Source organism: Athene noctua, chromosome 2 (assembly GCF_965140245.1).
Source record: "Athene noctua chromosome 2, bAthNoc1.hap1.1, whole genome shotgun sequence".
NCBI lineage: Eukaryota > Metazoa > Chordata > Aves > Strigiformes > Strigidae > Athene > Athene noctua.
In genome coordinates, this window is record NC_134038.1 from 161,192,011 (window position 1) to 161,211,446 (window position 19,436).

General features: G+C 41.2%; 1 protein-coding gene across 4 annotated transcripts in view; it reads right to left on the reverse strand.

Moving 5' to 3' along the window:
- HECW1 (HECT, C2 and WW domain containing E3 ubiquitin protein ligase 1) overlaps window positions 1–19,436 on the reverse strand; it is a 265,816-nt gene that overhangs the window by 103,838 nt on the left and 142,542 nt on the right. For all 4 annotated transcript variants that reach the window (XM_074900896.1, XM_074900895.1, XM_074900893.1 and 1 more), the window contains one exon: window positions 4,139–4,214. In XM_074900896.1, the coding sequence (XP_074756997.1) occupies window positions 4,139–4,214 (76 nt within the window). The remainder of the gene's footprint in view (window positions 1–4,138; window positions 4,215–19,436) is intronic.

Here is a 19,436-nt window from a genome sequence, read left to right on the forward strand (position 1 = left end):
TTTGTAGGCACAGATGTACTGGAGGTGGTAGAAAGTCACCTTACCTTCACTGAAGTTCTGATGGGTAAAAAAAAGTTGAGTGATTTGTAATTCAGGTTTATAAAGAATACATCTGGGCAAGTTAGCTTAAGTAGGAAAGCGCAGAAGAAGAGGCAGGTTTATAGCAATATTAAACAAGCAAAATTTAGCAGCTAGCACTCCTGTTATAAAGTCAGTTGCTAGGACTTAAAAAAATGGTTGGAAGATACAGTGTATTATGTGTCTGCATTCTGATCAAGTACGGTAACTACTATCGTCAGAATGACCCTTAGCGGACCTAATACTGTTTTCAGTTGTGATTTATCCTCTGAATACCATAAACTGACAACTGATACTACCTGAATGTCTGGTCTGAAAGTCACACAAAAATAACTAACAACATTTCTCAGAGAGGTGTGATGAAGTTAGATGCCTGAATGTTTGTGAAATATTTAGATCTTCTGGTCATTTGTTCCACAAGAACACTTATAAATAAAGAGTGTGCAAACACACGAGATATGTGAAATATTAAAGCCTGAAAGAAGTTATTTGATGCAACATATAGCTAGGAGGCGTATCATGCAAACCTCATGATAACACTTTCTAAATATACCAGCCAACGGAATGGTTTCAAGGGCTTTCAGTGAATGCATTATACTCTGCTAAACGACGAATCTTCAGTGAAATAGCTGGTACATCTTGGGAAGCTTAGCACATTTCTTCTTTCTGTACTTCTTGTGAGAGAGCTCTGACACTTTCAGCCGCCTTATCAGAAGTGTGACATTCACTGGTAACAGCAGAAAAGTCATGTTGGAAAGTAAATGCAAAGTGACTGCATAGCTTTCCTTAAAGACTGTATTTAATCTAGCTAAATTAGGCTTACAATATTTCTCTTGGTATTTTAAATAATGAAAGCTATAATAATACAGTCATCATATAAATGATTAAGAAGCTTAATCATGGGAAATTACCTTCTTTGAGATCAGTGTTGCTAATGAACCTATTCATCTGAACTAACCTTTCACAGGACCAACTTCCAGTCTCCAAAGAAGAAACACGAAAACAAACCTCCTACTGACGTAACGCGAACTCTCAGCTATTTCTTTTCTCAAGAAGCTAGCAATCTCCTTTTGCCTTGAAGCATCAGTTTATACTTTCTTCTTTGTTTGACATTTTTATTTAATCCAGAAATCCTTACTCAGGAAAAACTTCCAGTGAAACCAGTTGGATTTTGTCCAAGCAAATACTCAGTAAAACTACAGAAAGAATAAAGCACTTTGTCACCAACCTTTAGAAAGAAACTGTTTCTGCACGGTACATTTTAACATAGTGTCTCACTGGAGTGGCTAGGCAGTAGAGCAAACAATATAAGTCAGCTAAAATAGATTGATATTGTTCAGCATTTCTTGGGATTTGGCCTATTTCAAGATTTTTCTTTCCCATTCTAATAAACTTTCCTTTTTAAAAATGGATATGGCAGAAGGCATAGCTCTCCTTGCATTCTTTAGATGATAAACTGCTGAGTTGCTGATGGCTCTGTGTTGGTGCACCACCTCACACAATGGTCCCCAGGCAGACTAACGGTTTTACACCTTGGGGTTTTTTTAATTGAAAGTAAATCAACCATGATTTGGAAACCTAACCTTTAAGTAACAACACTGAAGGGGACAGTATACCAAAATACAGATATTGGAAAGGAGAAGCCTATATGAGCTGAAAGGACTCACGACAATAGAGCGAGGTTATTGCTGTGATAGTAGTGCAAATGGAAAGGAATCCCAGTTCCTTCTCATGCCTCTGGAAAGCCTGGCTCGATCTGCATTTTATTAGCTAGCATAACAGATTTAGGAATAGCAATAATTTAACTTTGAGACAACATTTTTTTGTTGTCATTGATTAAGTAAGAAGATAATAAACAAGAAGATAACAAATAAATCCTTGCGATGTGTTAATCTGTTAATTTCAGAAAGACTGAAATTGAGCTCTTTTGATACTAAAGGTTTTTGATAAAATAATTGCGACCTCAAAGCCTTTCAAATACCTGGCTGTGATGATGCTGTTAATATGGATGTGATATAAATGTAAATGAATTGCTTGTGAACCACTAAAATAAGACATCCCAAACTTATTACATGGTATGGTTTTTATATACTTTGAATCAAACTGTAAATTAGATAGTTTAGTTTATAAAAGGGCCCACTGAGACAACAATATTTAACAGTCTCACAAATTATTACTCCTGACATCTCTTGGTTTACTAGGCTAAAGAATCTGAGAGAATGAAAAAAATGTGACTAATTCTGGGCAACATTTTCTGTGTAAGATCATTTAAGAACAAGAAAAAAATATTAACTCTACTTCTTTATTTCTGTTGAGCTAAACCTGTGGTTTTATCAAATTGAAGTGACTGGGTGTGTGCTCAGTGTCCAACCTGGCAAAAATACAGGATGTGTTAAAAGAGCCCCATCTAATGTCAGTCTAACCTGCCATCTCAAGAACCACACTGGCCACATAATTTGGAAAAGCACTGACTTGGTCACTTAACATTAAAGACATATGGAAGTCCTAGCTGACTTTAACACAACTTAGAGGCAAGCTTGAAATAAATCATATGGCCAAACCAATCACGCAATGCAGTGCTTATTCAGGTGTAGGACTTTATACAGAAAGGCCTACGCTTGTAAAAATCTTGAACTAGGTAACTCATCTTCTTTGTACTCCTTCCTCAAACAGTTTCCAAGTCAAGTTCAGCATCTTCCTCTTTGTCTTCCAGGAGCTAAAAACCATGGAAACCAAGTAGCAAGCATAAAACTCCAAAATGAGAACCTTGCTCAGAATTACTCTCTTTTGACAAACTTTTTTTTCTACAGAAGTGATCTACAGATTGTTTTTACCAAAGCCAGATCAAATGGTCCCTAGTTGTTTCATGCAACCATGCCTTAAAAAACCTCCACTGACATACCAAATAATGAGGCTGAATGTTCTTCTGAAAATTCAGAGGAGTGAGAACAGTCTTCTGGCTCAACAAGTCTGAGAGTCACTGTTGAGCAATAACTGACAAGCTTCTGCACCATGGCACACGGATCTGCCTCAGCTCCAGACCACGACTGTGGAATGTGCTCTCCAAGAAACAGAGGACTACCACAAATCACATTTTGCTCTGTAGGTAAAGCGCATGCCTTTGATCATGTTCTTCCTGACCTACATATATAGTACCACATTTAATCATTAACAGGAAAACCTAATGTGGCCCCAAACTCTACTGGAGCAAGGCACTCCAGCACATAACTCTTGTTGAAGAAAGAGTGTGACAATAGTCATAGATATTAACTGTCTCAGGATCACTTCTAGAGCAATAGGCAGAAAAACATGCATAAATATATACAATTGTACATATTGAAATGCTGGGGTTTCAACCCCAAGCCCCAAATTAAGGTTGACATATGGGTGATTCCCACAGCCCTTCCCAAAGGGGGGTGAGTTTGCCTTTAGGCTTCCCTCCAGGGTGGGGCCGGCCTGGCAGACAGAGCCATTGGGTAAATGAGCCCCAGGGGTCTGCATTCAGTAACCAAGGGTCAGGTGTCCCACTGAGGGATAAAAGCTGGGACCACTTGCAGGAGGGGCAGTGTCTGTCTGTGAGGTGGATGCCCTGTGCAGAGTTCCCTGTTGGGGAAGGACCTCCTGCCTCCCTGGGACTGGGCTCCAGTCAGGTCTGGCTCTTGTAAACGCGGGCTGTGTAGAGATTCAGTGTGTGGCTTCCTTGGTCTTATGTATTTGGCTTCTTGACTTGGTTGTCTCCCATCCCTTCTATGGGAGACTGCATGTCACCATTTATTCCACCCATTGTTGATGATGTGGTGTTATTGTTGGGGTCAGTAGGATTGATGTCGATTATACATAAATCTGACTGACTTGTTTGTACCCCCAGTGCTCACCCATGCACTGACCCTTTTGTATCAAACACAGTTTGGTTATTGGTTTATCTTTATGCTGGCTGTGTCCTTTATGCTAGGCCTAATAATTGGCAAAACACACATACCTATACATGTACATGAAAGGTTTTAGTAACTCCTGTTTGCCACTCTCTGGGCTTAAAACTTTCATGCTGGCAGTGACTTACCTGACAATGAAAAGCTTATCAGTCTTCGACTTCCTTGTCCCTGGATTGAATCTTCATTGGTGATGCTTTTAAAAATCTGCTGGAAGAAAAAAAATGGTGAGAGAGTCTCCAATAACTCTTGAACAGACAAGTTGCTTAGTAACTGCCTTTTTTACAGATTCTTAATTTTACAATGAAGAATTAATTAGATGACCATTAATCAAAACAATGCTTTTATCCAGGTAATAATTTAACCACTAGTGGCCTAAGCCATCCCCTCCTGATGCTTCTCATTAAGAAAATAGAACAGTACAAAAATACTGTAATTTTAATACAGCAGTTCTTCACTCAAAAAGGAACTGCTTATTAAACTGGAGATAAAAGTATTGCATAAGGATGGGGATGTGGCTCTCAGCCCTAAAAACAACTTCTGTCTTTATAACATCTCATTACTAGTGTAGAAAATCTTGTTCCAAAAGTTTATTGCATACATGTGAACAAGACTTCCAAAAAGCTTATTAATACTCTGTGCAAAAAAACCATTGTGCATTATAATAACAATAAGGATTGAGAGTGATCGGGGGGGGGGGGGGGGGGGGGGGGGGGGATAAAATCACTAGATGACCCTTTGTGCTCCACAGTTTAGGTTTTAATGTCAGTCTTTGGTTCAGCAAGTTTTGGTTCAGGTGGGCTGCTGTTGTGCAAATTAAGACCCAGGCTGCATTCTGGCCATGATCATAACTGGGAAGCAAATCCCTCTTCGAGTCAATGTCTGGAGCATCAGCAGTTTTCACTGCTGTTTTCCTGAACAGAGCAGAGGAGATGCCAGTGGGAGTCAGGCTCCATGTTCAGCAGGGAGGAGGTCCTACTATTACTACCTCCCAACGACTCTGGAGTTGAACCATGTGCCACTGTGCTCCCAGGAAGCCGCAGCTCCTTGTTACTCTTGATGTTTGGCTTTTAGGCAAAAATTAAAAAGAGCATTTATGCAGTGAAGTACCAGTTCTTGCCAGAAAACAGTAACTGAAGTCCCACTCAGCTGTGACTCATTGCTCAGTGTATTAAATATTGTGTATTCAAGCTTAACTTGGAAAACAAGCTGCTCTTTGCCCCCAGAGAGCGCAAAACCTGGGCAAGGGGGCACTGCAGTCCAGCTAGCAGGGATTAAACAATCTTTTCATGATTTTGTCCAGGACAGTGACTGGGCCAACTGACCTAGAAATGTGTACATTTGCAAAACGTGCTTTTTTCCAGTCATTAAACATTTCTCAGAGGTTTTTAGATCTGCCACAAAATCAGTATGAATAGTTTAACAGTCTATGCTTTGAACAGACTAAGGTGGATCTGATGGGGTCCTGCAAATACCAGCCTGTTCAAAACTTAAAAATATGTTGCTATTAAATGACCCTTTTGGGGCCATATCAACATCAGGGAGATTGTATCAAGACAGTTAGAGTATTGTCATGAATCTTGATATAGGCAAAGCATCCCTAGCATGGCCAAACCTGCTCTGGCAAAGCTTTGCATTACACAAAGAGTTGTAACACATCCAGTCCCATAAGTGAAACAACAAAATCTGGCACTGTCCTGTCAAGCTCTCACCCCTCAGTCATGCAGTTATGGGGCCTAAAAACCAGCCCTGCTAAGTAAAAAACCCAAACCAAACAGTTTTGTATTTTAGCCCAGTGTAACTCTCTAAGATGCAATGTCACATCAGAATGCTAGGCCTTTTGATAACATCTAGCACTTAACCTTAGGAATGTGAAACACAACACCACACTTTTTTGAAGGTTTTCTGATTTTCTTGCTGTCCAGGCAGCCAAGAAAAGGAATGCTCAGCAGAAAGGCTGAGGGAGAGAGGTGCTTACCGTTGAGCTGAAACCTGGGATGTGCCATTAAAGACTTAATTCAACTGAGCCAAACGCCTCCTGTATAGCTCTACCATCCCAAATCTGTGCTCCTCGTCCTCCAGCAGTCTGGCACCACTGCTCTGCCCCTCTCCCTCAGGCAAAGCAGAGCACATGCCAGAGGGGGGTCAAGAGCAGGTACATGTCCTCTCTCACAGGAAGGAGCGATTATGCATGGATGTACCCAGGGAAGGATATTAGGAAGGCCAGGAAAGTGATGATACTTTTATACTGGTGTTTCAAGGAGTCAGAAGAAACAGTAGGGGATGACGGGAGAAAAGTCTCCCGACATTAAGTTGGATTTTCTGAAAATAAAAAAAGTTATTTGCTGCAGTTCAGATTCACCATTTTTTAACGCAATACCGTACTGTTCTCAGGAGCGAGGACAAGGCTGAGAGCACTTGATGCAGGGCAGGGCAAAGAAGGGCACACGGCCACCAACACACCAGCGCTCACCAGCCACCACACCAGCTGGAATTCAGAGTGTCTTCAGGCCTGGGATGGGGAAACGCATGCGTCGTACCCTTCCTGCTTGCCATTTATCATGAAAGAAATCCAGACTGATTTTAGTGGCTGCAATATAATTACGTTGGGAGTTTTGTCACTGCAAGTAAATCTTGAATTGAGTCATCAGGTGGTAGAAATCCCTCTATCTTCTCAACTGCCACTTAAAACACAGTTAGTTGACAGGAAGACAACATTCATCTCATCACTTGACATTCTATGGACTTGAAGTCCTTGGTATGAAAAGGAACAAATGTGATTTTCCCTCAATAACTTCGGTGCTCTTTCATGCCCTTGAAGCGAAAGCTCAATCTGAATTAGTTTAATATTTTTAGTTTATACTGTCATGTTTCCACCTTGTGAAGCTTTGCCTAATTACTTTTACAAGTCTTGCTGATATGAAACAGGATTAATATCCGTTTATTACGTGCTTCTGTCACAACTAGACATAAAGAGATGGGACATGAACTGCAACTTCAAATCTCTCAAAAAATCAAAGGCTTCCTGAACCAGATTCAAACCTCCTTTCACTTTCCTTGCTTGTAATCAGAACCAGTGTCATTGTCACCAATGGGAGTGCATGCACTCAAGCAGTTAAGAGAAGTATTGGTACTTCCTTTAAAATATTCTCCAGTAAACACACACTATAAAATCTCTCCTGGTCTCCTACAGAGTTTTCCAACCTCTGAAGCATGGCAAAAGACAACTGCCAGAGCCTGTGATGCCTATCTGCAAAACATGAGGAGTTCCTTGAGGCCAGATCCAAGTCTCTCAGGAGTTGCTGAGCTCAGGAAAAGGTCCACTTTGGTAGCACTTTTTATTTTTTCAGCAGGGGGAAAAAAGACTGAAGGAGATGACTGAAAGCTAAAAATAATAGAGTCTTGTCCTAGTATCACTTTTCCTTGTGAGTAGTTCCTGCAAATGCTGGAGGGAAGTTACGTGACCCTGAAAGAGAAAGGAGGCAGGCTTCACACCAGCAAATGGAGCCCTCGAGACTCCCTCTTTAGCCATGGTATGTGTTATGAAAAAAAACCCAAACCACTTGAGAAATCCCAGAGTACTACAGTCCATCAGCTCTTGCTGAGACAAAATTCCAAGTGCATCACTAAAAATCTGTCTAAGCAGAAGCTAAGAAACAGAGAGTCTCACAGCTAATTAAAAGTAATTCCTAAAATATCTTACCCTTCACCAGTCTACCTACATACACAGAAGAGTAACAAGGACAACACTCTTGCTCCTGAAAGTAAAGCAGCTTACAGGGTACGCCTTGGGTGGCCCTGTTCAGCCTCCCTGTACCTCTAGGTTATGATGAGGCAAATACTTTTGGACACATGTACAGTATGAATGCAGGTCTGGAAGAAGTTGTAACTGTGTTTATCTGGTGCTGTATCAGAAAATCTGCTTTTAGGCACCACAGTGACCAGTAATAGCTGCAGCATGCTGATAAAGCATGCTTTGCACCACTAAGTCCCTTTTAGCATGTTTGTATATTGTGCAGGCCAACTTAATTATTTAAAAAAGTCCTGCTGATACGAAACAGGATTAAATATAATTTTATTAAATGCTTCTACCACAGCTAGACATGCACAGCTGATAAATACAAGCACTTACTCCTTTTCCCACACACAGCACAGAAAACCACTGTTATGCCTTAGTCTTAATGTTCTGTAACACTTTCCTTCCCAGAAAGGCATTTTTGGCCCTTACAACCACACAAAGAGATTCAATAAAGCTAAGAAAATTTCTTTTTCCTTTAATTTCTGGTTTAAGAAATCTTACTTTTCATTGACAGCCAAAGCACTTCTTTATCAGTAGCTTCTGCTGCATGATATTATGATCATAACTGCTATAAATTCTCTCACATAGGTCAGTGTTTCTTACATTTAAAACAGAGGAAAATACAGTGATATTAAAAACAGTACTGCACTACCTGTTTGTATTTGTTGACTTTATATGGTGAACATTGTGGAAGTGACTTAATGCTCATACCAGTCAAGTTCCAATTTTAAAAGACACTAATTAAAACCTAGAATATTTACACTGACAGCACAGATTGTAACTACAGTAATATTTAATGCAGGCTAAATAGTCAGGTCCTGTAAACTGGCAAAGCTGTAGCCTGGACCATATTATCTATTCACAAGAGCTTCTCTTTCAAAAAGCGTATCTAAGAACATATCGGAGTATTCACTGGGGCTCAAACCGTCAAGCAGTACTATCCAAACCTGTACGGAAGATGGAAGTCTACAATGAAAGAAAACTAGAAATTACAAAAGTACAGTAACAAAGCATTTGCTGTTTGTATACACCGGCTCTGAGCATGAAAAGCAGTAGACGAAAGCATTGTAAAAAGGGAAGGCTGTAACCTGTGCTTGATTCAAATAATAAAGGAAAAATAGTTTCCACTCAGTCTCAAATTGTGCATCAGCAAACAGAAAAAGTATTGCTAGATGTGTCAGAACTAAAGACAAGGTGTTGCAGAGCTGGGGGAAAAGACAGTAACTGTCTGCACTATGCTTGCTTCAAGCTCAGTTCCCTGTTCTCTGCTTTTTTGAGAGCACTAAACCTGCCCTCAGATTTAAAGTAAAATAAATAAGGTTAATAGCCTGAATTCAGTGGTCAGGAGCAAAAGAAGAAGCAGCTGATGCTTTGTCCCGTCTCTTTCCATATGTTTGTATCCCTTAGTTCATCTGAGAGACAAGAGGGGTCCAAAACTGCCCAGCACAACGCAGGGGCAGAGCACCAGCTTCCACTCTGCACAGCTTTGCTGATGTCACTTTAAATCAGCTTGGAGCTATTGTTTTAACAGACCTGTGTGTACATGGCACAGGTGTCAACAAGAGTTTCTCAAAAAACCATTCTCCCCTAAACTTAGTTCTCTGTTGGCTTTTACTGTTGCGCTCTTGATTTCACTGAACTCTTAATATTGGGACAACTCTCTAAGCAAGCGCTTACATCACTCTCTAAGCAAGGTTTACATCTTCCACAGCTTAGCAGCGAAGTGTCTTTCCACAGTAAAAGAATGCAAGACATCATTGCAAGTTCATGTTTCATATTCTACCACCCTCTTTAGAGAGGGAATTCCTCTGCAGATCTGCAAATGGGTGAATACTCCCATTTCCTCCCAAGCGCTGAATTCAAAAAGAAATAGTTTTGGGGAAAAAAAAAAAAACAAACAACAAAACAATCAAAAAACCCCGACTAAATAAACACAGATTAAGTGCTTCCTTTCTCTCTGTCACTTGACTTCTTCCACATCTTGGGAACACAGAGCATACTGGGATGTTAGGGGCGAATTGTGAAAGGAGCAAACTGAGACCTGAGCTCCATGACTGTCACTGACAGCATTATGGCTATAATCCCAGGCACCACTTTGGAAATGTAGCCCTAATTAGTGGCAGTGCTTCAACTACAACCCTCACTCTGTTACCAGAATTATCCAGCTCTTGAATGCCATATATTCCACTTATCCTGTTAGCTTGTTAAGCCACTGTGCTGGCACTGTAGTATTTTTCTACCAGGTGCTTCCAAAGGGCAGCCAGTTTCCCCAGCAGCAGCCTAACTCCCTGCCCCGCTCTCCGCAGCCAGCTCACATCCCTGAACCAGGACTGCGACCACACACATGCAGAGTCTTCCCCGAGTGTTAGAGTCAGCACCGTTCTAGCCTTGTAATACACCACCTTCTCTATGCCATTCCCTAATTAAGGGCAGAATTTGCCTTTTGCAGGCATACAGCAATTGCCCTCTGTCTGCAGAAAGCTCCTTTTGCCTCATCTTGCAGCAGTGTTTATTGATTACTTCATTTATTCCCAGAAGAGAGATTATTGATTACTGCATTTATTCCCATCTCTCTAGAAACCTTTACAGAAGGTAGCAAGGAAGAGAGTAAACAATTTTCTTCCCATTGAAAATGTTACAAATTCTTTCAGCACATTCTAGATAACAAACTTTGGCAGCCAAACTAAATTACCAGAAAAAATTGCTGTTTACTATCATCAATAAAGTCCTCTAGAAGGCGACCATCAACAGGCTTATGACAAGAGGACATTCAATGACAGCATGTACCAAGTGTATGAAGTCTCCATGTTGGCATGAAGATACTTCATATTCCCCAACCCACCCTAGGAGGGTAGAATGCTATTTCAGCATAATCAGAAGCTAGAGTAGGGTCGTTAAGAGTAACTACTTATAATTAAAACAAAATCGAGGACTGAGGCAACAAATCTGTATCACCCACAGAGCCTAATATCTTTTTCTTCCAAAATTTTATTAGGTTCAGCTTTTTAATGGTTTCAGCAGTTCTGCCTAATAAACTTCATCTATCCTTTGGCAGCAGAGGAGAAGCTTTGATTAGAGATTCTGATCTTCCTTCACTCTTTGAAACTTCATTTAAATAAACTCTTAGATTTTCAGATACTCAAACACAATCTCACATGCATGTGGATAGGCTTTGGGTTGCGCTTTCTGGGTTGATGACTGGACTACATCTAAGCAGAAGCCATTTTTTCTTTACATGTAGCAAACTTCTAGGAAGAGTCCTTTCTGCAGCATATCTCACCAACTGCTCACACATTGCTATTTGACGCCAGTGACCCTTTGAGAGCTCACAAGTCTTTCAGCAAGTTTAAACTCATCCAAAGGATGACAGTAGTTTACAGCCCCAATGGGCAAAGCAAACTCTGGTCGAGTTAGCAGGGAGGAACGCTCCTTGCAGTTGCTAAACAGATTTGTGCTTCCCAGAATTACAATTATCCAGAAAAAGCCTCACAGAAAATCTGGGTTTGTGATCAGATTTACATCAGGCAGCTGCCTAATGCAGGACAGGATTGGCCCTGTAAACCTGACAGGTCCATACACAGAGTATTAATGTGCTTAAGCACTGTGACAGCAACAACTGCTGTCAATTTTCAAATATTATCAACCCCTACACCCACTGAAATAACTGGGAGCACTGCCATTGACAGGCGAGATGGGCCCATTTGGCACTGTTTGGATCCTGTAATTCTGCATAAAATTCGCCCCTGTAGATTTCAAATTCAAGCCTTTCAAGAAAACATTTGTTTGTACGGAGAACTAACAAATAGCTGCTAATGCCTTTTATCTTTATACTACGAAACAATGAGAGTGATCAAAACACAAGGCATATATAGTGAAAATACTCTAAACTCTTGACACATCCACGATGTCTTTGGAAGGCAGGAAACTGTTAGACAGCCGTCTGTGCCTCCTGGAAGCCTTCATTAGAGCTTCAGAAACTCCTCACTCTCCTAATGTAGTTTGGATGGGACAAGTACACAGATGTGCAATGCTCACGTGTGTGAGAGACAACCATATCCCTCAGCTAAGCTGTATTTGAAGAATGACTCAATGCATCTGTCTTGCTGTCAAAGAGTCCGAACAAGGGAATCGAGTCAATGACCCTTTACACCATAAAAGCAGCAGCAAGGCAGTGAACAATGCCCATTCTTCTAAATGAATGCCCCAAATACCAATTCACTATGAATACCATTATTGCCAGAAGTGAGTTACAGACCCTTACTTTCAACCTTGGATCCTACTTTAGGCAGAAATGAGGCAACTGCAGAGATTTATAGTCTGATTTAAAATGTAGAGAAATATCTCTGCTACTTCAAATGTCCCTCGGTCCTGCTGAATTATTAATACAGCCATTCCAGTCCCTAAGCATTTTTCTAGTTATGATGGCACAGAAAGGGTAAAGCTGAGAAGAAAAAAAAGGAAAAAAAAAGATCTCCTTTTACAGTATCTACAGTCACTTAGTTAATGCAGCCTCATTCATAATGTTTCTCCTGTGTGTCTTTTTGGAGATCCATTAGACCCAGCAGAAATTGCTTATCCTATCTCAGTAAACGCATGATGGGAGTGGTGGTGGTTGTGTGTTTGTTTGTGTGGCTGGTTTTTTCAAGTGTCTGTTTTATAAAGATGCTTTTGTTTTCCTATTTGGCTACTGCTGGCTACAGCATTCAATGTTTTCTTTTTCTTAGTTTGCTGCTTTCTATAGCAGCAGGCTTTAAGAAGTCAGACACCTTCTCCAGTGTTGTGGGAATACTGATTGTAATAAAACTGCCATAGAATAACCAATATTGGAAGAGATCTCCTGAAGTCATCTGACCCTTCAGTCAAAGCAGGACCAACTTAGAGCTGGCTACTCAGGGCCCTATCCAGTTGAGTTGTGAGTATCTCCAAGGATGGAGATCTCACAAGCTCTCTAGGAAACCTGTGCTAAACTTTGACTACTCTCTTGAGAAACAAATATGTTCCTGAGGTCTAGTCAGAACTACCCTTGTCGCAACGTGTGCCTATGGCCTGCTGTCATTTCACCATGCACTGTGATTTCACCATGAGTCTGCCTCCTTCTTCCCTACGCCCCGCCCATTCGGTAGGTAAAGGTATCAGTAACATCCTACCTAAGACTTCTCTTAAAACTAAACAAATCCAGCTCTATCTCTGCTACTTTTCATGTGAAATGTCAGTGACCAATCTGAAGGATGAAGAAAACAGGGTCCAGACTCATCTTGAAAATTTCTGTGGTGGGGTGTTACAGCAAACTTGAGGTATGGTAACAACTTCTGGGGGGAAGCAGCATTTACAAAGCACAGTCTCCAGTAACAGCTGAATTCACTACAGCAATCTGGACATCACAGAAAGCCTCGTGAAGGGTTTGGCCTGCTGCATATTGGATGGAAAAGACTTCTGAACGTAAAGTCATTAAAAGGAGGGGAAAGGGCCGACAACTAAGTGCAGGAGTGCCGTTGCTGCAGAGAAATCATTAGCTACAGCATGTATAATGATGTAACCCTTGTAGATCTTAATAAATAAATCATATCTTAGCAACAGAGGTGTTTTGTGTTGCATGTGTCATTTTTGATGGAGATCAGTGCAGCACTCAAACACTTCAGTCAACCCTGGGAAACCGTTCTGTGGAACAGACCAAGGCAACGCATCGGTTCATACCCACATGGTTCTCATCTAGTACTCACACGAAGTGGCTCCCTCCCCCATGCAAACTCCGTGTCCCTTGCTCCCAAGATCCCTCCCCTTGCCAAACATGCTCACATGAAAGCAGGTGTCTTCTGCACAAAACATCTCCCCCCCCCTCATCCCCACCAGGCACATCCTTGCCCTCTGCCAGGCAAACAGCCCCTCCCTTCCCTCCACCCCTGCGCAGGCAGCCCCCATGCTCATTTGTCTGCAACTGTACGGGCAAGTGATAGAGAAGGAGAGGAGAGCAGAGCTGGGCTGTTGCTGCTGCCATTGCTGGAGGTGGAAGCCATGGTGAGCAGAGGCCAGTGCTCTGCCACGAGGCTGCCCTTCCAGCAGCAGCTCCCAGTTTGTGCTTCTCTTTCCTGAATAGCAGAAACAAAACTTTCTTGGTCAGCATCCAAAACTTTGGGCTACGTGGAAGCAGCTCTGATCCAGGCCACCTCCTTCGATCATGCCCCCTTAACCAGTGAGCAAAGAGGTGAGCAAACCCCATGATGTTCTCCCTCCCATCCTGCAGGCAGGCTGTGCTGCCGAACTACAGCGAGACATCAAGGATGACTGCTGAATCTAGGAGTCATTTTCAACCCCTCTGAAAGTGGTAACAGTTTGGCCACTGACTTTATGGCATTAATATTTTATCTTGTTCCCCTGCAGCAGTGTTATATATTTCTGAACTGCAGGACACTGAAGCAGCCTGTGCTGACCCACCATCAATGATGCATCACTCAGTCGAAAGTGAGGATGTCATGAGACAGACTTGGCAGTATTCCCCTCTGTTCCTCACCCTCAAAGGCACAACAGAAAAAGAAATGTGAAAACCCTGAGCATCCTCTCAGTGGTAGCAGCTCCAAAGAGCATGAAGATTCACAGGGTGCTGCTGCACAGTGGAGGGAGGCAGCTGCAAAACCAGCAGACCAGTAAGCTGAGCCTCTGGCTAGCCGTGGCTCACCCTCACAGTAAAGCAGGAGATCTCACATGCCTGGGAGCACTCAGCAGCTTCATCCACCCGACTCTGAGGCTCACACAGTGACCACTGTCGAACAGCTGTCAGAGAGGCAGCCAAGTGGTCCTAAAGGGTGCTTGGGGGCAGAGCCCAGCATGACTTTCTGACAGCCTGGACCTCCTAATCAAGAAGCTCTTCAAAACTGTGAAAAGAAGCAGCTAACAAAAAAGGTGAAAGGAATGAAGTAGAAAAGGAAAGAAAAAGTGTAAAAAGAAAAGAGGAAAAAAGGCAAGGTTCTATGGAAGAAGAGTGGAAAACAAAAGAAAAGGGTAGTAGAGGATGCTATGAGGAAAGTTACTAATTTCTAAAATGCCAGATCTTCCACATGCTAAAAAAACTCCCTTTCTGCCTTTCAGATCTATCTCAAAAAACCCCAAACCAAACAGCAACAGCAACCACCTCAACAATGACCAGTACAGCTTTATTGGAACTCAACCTGACAACAGCGTTGCCTGCTGATGACACTAAGTGAGATCCTTTTGGGAACAACAGGAGAAATAAATAGGCTACTATTAAAACCTGGGTTTCCCAACAACTAGTGGCATCTCCAGACTTCTCCAGTATTAGGCTTAACTATTCCCATATAGCTGAATCAGCTTGATAGTAACAGATATTGTTTGTCCTCAAGTACTTCACCTCTGGAATCACAGTCCAGGTACAGTCTTAGTGTGCTAGACAAAAGGTCATAAAGGTGTTTGGTACCTGAAACAACATAGTCTGTTATTCATTTTGTGAACTGAACTCTAACAACTGCAGAGTTAGTTAGGTAGTGTGAGCGATGCTGGTGATCCTTTGCTAAGAATAGCAGTACATGGTCTAATTAATGTGGTTTATACTTCTGTTCACCATAAAGTCCTACTGCATTGCCATAAGGGCAAAAAGGCCTCAGTGTAAATAAAAATGAGACCCATTGAGTTAGAAAGGGAACGGTGTAAGAACAATGCAGTCGCTTTCCATCAGACTTTATAGATGTAAGAATTTAAGCCTGCTTTTAAACCGGATCTATTAAGTGTGGAGGGGCTGCATGCTTTCAGTATGGATGGAAACGTGGCTGTCTGAAAACTCAGCCATCTAGCTGGGAAAAAACCCCAGATATTTAATGGAAGTGGAAAATGTTTCTCAAGCGATTCAAGGATTAAAAATGAACAAAGAGTTCAAAATTCTATTAAAGAAATATTGTTATGCACATCTGCTGATATATAACATACTGACCTACATCTGTTTCCTCACTTGAACCTTTTTTACTCCTGATCTTTCATACAAGTAATAATTATAGCAAAAATGTTTTAGAAAAGTATGCCATATTATATAACTGTATTCCATCAGCAAAACTACATTAAGAGAAAAGGATTATCCTGTCGGGCTCTTAGAAACCAGGAAATGTAAACCTAAAAGATAACTGTGAAGTCAGCCTCTTGATGAATATAAACTGTAATGCTGCTTTCTTTTTTTAGCTGTCTCTGATCATAACCTTTTCCCAATACAACATTATAGATATATTTTTGGATCACCTGGGTTTTTGTGAGAAATTAAGTACAGGCAATCCAAGCTATACTCGAGACTCAGATAAAACATAAGCCTAAAAGCTGAATCATCCAGAGAAAAAATGGGAAGTACACAACTGAAAAGTAAGAGTAGCAAAACAAAAAGGCAGCTATGTGGAAGGGATGACGTGATCGTGACAGGGTCTGAATGCATGTGCAAATGAACATACACAAACAAGAACATTCCTGCACACTACACTCGAAGGGCAGATACCTGCAGGCATGATTTGCGCTGCGTTGTTGAAAAACCTTTTAGATTTCAGTCACCTCCTGCTCTTCTCTTTCCACCTACTTAGGGTATTTCCGCTGAAACAACCTGTGAGTTATGCCACAAACATTCAAAATGACCTACAAATCCACACATTATAAATGTGTGCAACTTCACCTCACAGTCATCTCCACAGTCATGTCTGCCATTTTATATAGGTTATCTGAGGGTATGAGTTATTTCAGGACAGATTTTAAGTACCAGTCAATTCTATAAAGGGTAATGCATTGTGAAATTACAGTAATAATGTTCTCTCCCCAAATCTTCCTCTCATCCCCCTTTCTTCCCAGGACTAAAGAAAGCAGACAAGGAAACAAAAGGAAGACATTTTAGGAAAAGTAATTTATTTTTCTCTACACTGGCTGCTGAAAAATCCTTGGTTAGTAAAAATCCAATCAAGGCTAAAGTCAATGGCATCCATCAGCTCCAGTAGAGATGAAACTCCATCGCAGGACTGCACACAGACAGGTTCAGTGCAGGCTGCAGATCTGGCTTTGCCATGTTTTATGACCTCTTTTCTTCCCTTTGCGTGTCTGGCTGTCTGGCTGCTGCTCTGAAGTAAAGAAATCCTCCCAGTGCTTGAAAACAGCACGTTAGGGAATGCCCATTGCTGAAATTTGCTGCAAGTTGCTGAGAGACTGATCATGCCCACCTCAGCTTAAGTTCATACCTTGGCTTGCTTTCAGATACAAGTGATACAGCTGTGTGGACACAAGAGGAGGACTTGTACCTATTTTCCTGCTTTCCTCCCACTGGGTCAGCTTTCCAGCTGGCCACTGGGAACACAGCACCCTTTAGCTTAAGAATATGTGATTCCAATAAAACTTGTGTTTCATTTGTGGGTGGTTCAGAGACTTTATAATCTGTGCGTCTACCTAAGAATTTATCAGTGTTCTGAACTATGCATCAAAGCTCTGTGAAATTATACTTTGCTTTGGCACAGCAAATTCACCACTGAGATATTCAGTTCATTTTTCATCGTGTGTCCTAAACACTTCCCTCACATCTGTAAACCTGCAGGCAACAGTTCCATCTGCAACACAGAGCACAGGACAGCTTGGTCAGTGCATCAAGAGTCCCTAGACAGAGACCCCAGATAAGTCTTCATGCTCTTTTCTGCAAAATAACAAAATTTTACTCAACTCCTAGAAGTTATTTGCATTATACTCCAAAGCAGCTGTCCAAAGCATCATACCTTATAGCAAAATAAGTAATTCAAAATGGCCAGGCAAAGAAACACAGCATGAACAACAGGCAAATTGTATCTAGCCTGTATTTGTGCAATAGCTTACCCAGGCTTTGAGAGAAAGACCCACTGAATAGGCAGGAAGATCTCTGTTACTTCAGTGGATCTGCTTTTCAGATTATCATGACCTATACCAATAGACTTAAAAACTGTAGCCACACCTTTTTAAGCATCTCCCCCTGTGGATTAAGCTTCCTCTTCCCTTTTCACCTGGCAGCATGTCTGAGACCGAGCAGCAGCTACTGTTACACAAAATACCATCTTCATGAAATAAGACGAGTCTCTGATATCCTAACATTGCTTCAGAAACCACTGATCTCTTACAATCATAACATATTTTAAAAATAAGCCCATAAACCGCTGCATTTACCAAGTTTTCCTGATGTTGTATTTTCATATCACCACAGAGTTATCGCAAGGGTTTTACCAAACAAGTTCCTGACTGCTCTAGCTCCATCTGCATATTTTGCCTTGTTCATTGTAATCTCTTAAAAGAGTAATTTGGGATTTTATTCATTGCTTTGAATAAGCAGTGAGTTCATGTTTTTCCCTGTACACCTTTTAAAATTTATTCAACTTCTTTGGAAGGCTTATCCATACAAACAGTTGTCTCAGCTAATATTTGCATTCCTTCCTCAACATGAGTCATTGCTTCTTTATTCTAATCTAAATACCATGGCTTAGTATGCTAATTTTCCTGGATGGACACATCAGTCAGAAACCTGGCCACTGTGCTCTTCAGCATGGCTAATACCTGCTCCTAAATCCTCTGCTTTGTCTCATCAGCTAATAGGAATTAATAGCAGATTAAAGACTATAACAACAAATTCCATTTCAGAATTTCTAACCCTTTCAGAAAACATTAATTCTTAGCATACACCTGAGAGGTGACATTGCCACCCACATTTTAAATGAAACACAGAGATGTCCAACAGCAGTGCTACATAACAAGCCTGGACAAAACACGAAAAAAAGCTAAACTCATTTGAAACTGCAGGTACTAAAGATGGATCATAATTAACCGAATTAGAATCTGAACAATTAGAAATCGTGCATTAACTCAGCTCGTCTTAAAAAATGTCAGTTTGATTCTAATGACCAGGCTTCTTGTTTTGATGAAAGCGCAAAGTCCTCCCAGAAACACCGACTGGAAATCACTTGCTAGATCATGGAGTCCACAAGATGCAGCAATTGGTACATCTCCTCCCAACTGATCCAGACTTCTTAGCTAATTAACACCATTTCTGCTTCAGAAGTCTTCTACCTCAGTTGCAATTCTACACAAGATCACATGGTTGTCACCCACACTCAAAATCTCCCCTCTCTTTTTATATTGTTATATAAACACACAAAAAACTTCCTCAGTTCTTGAGTACTGGAGGATATCAGATGTCCGGAAAATGACTGCTCATGACTTCAAGCAGAATCTCATTTTGTATTGAAACATGTACGAGAGAAGATGCAGATCAGAATCATGCATCACCTGATACACACGCTTTTAAAGCACCTTAGAAGAACTTTAGTGAAAGGAAACACGGTGAGGCTCTAAGCAATGCTAACTGGTGCACAGATCAAGAGCTTCTTAATTCCACTAATCCTGGAACATGGGAGAAGACAAAATTGTACAATAGTAAATTCAAAACTGAGGAAAGCAAGGATATTTTCCTGAAAGGCCTAACTAAAAGGGAAAATTTGTTACTGTGTGGATGCAGAAAGCATACAATTGATAAGCCCAGAATTATTTCCCTGCTGCAATGACTTGCAGTCAACAACTATCCCACCTGCAACAGGGAGACAAGTTTTTCCAACAGCCACCCGCTATGCCTACGCACTGCACATCAACAA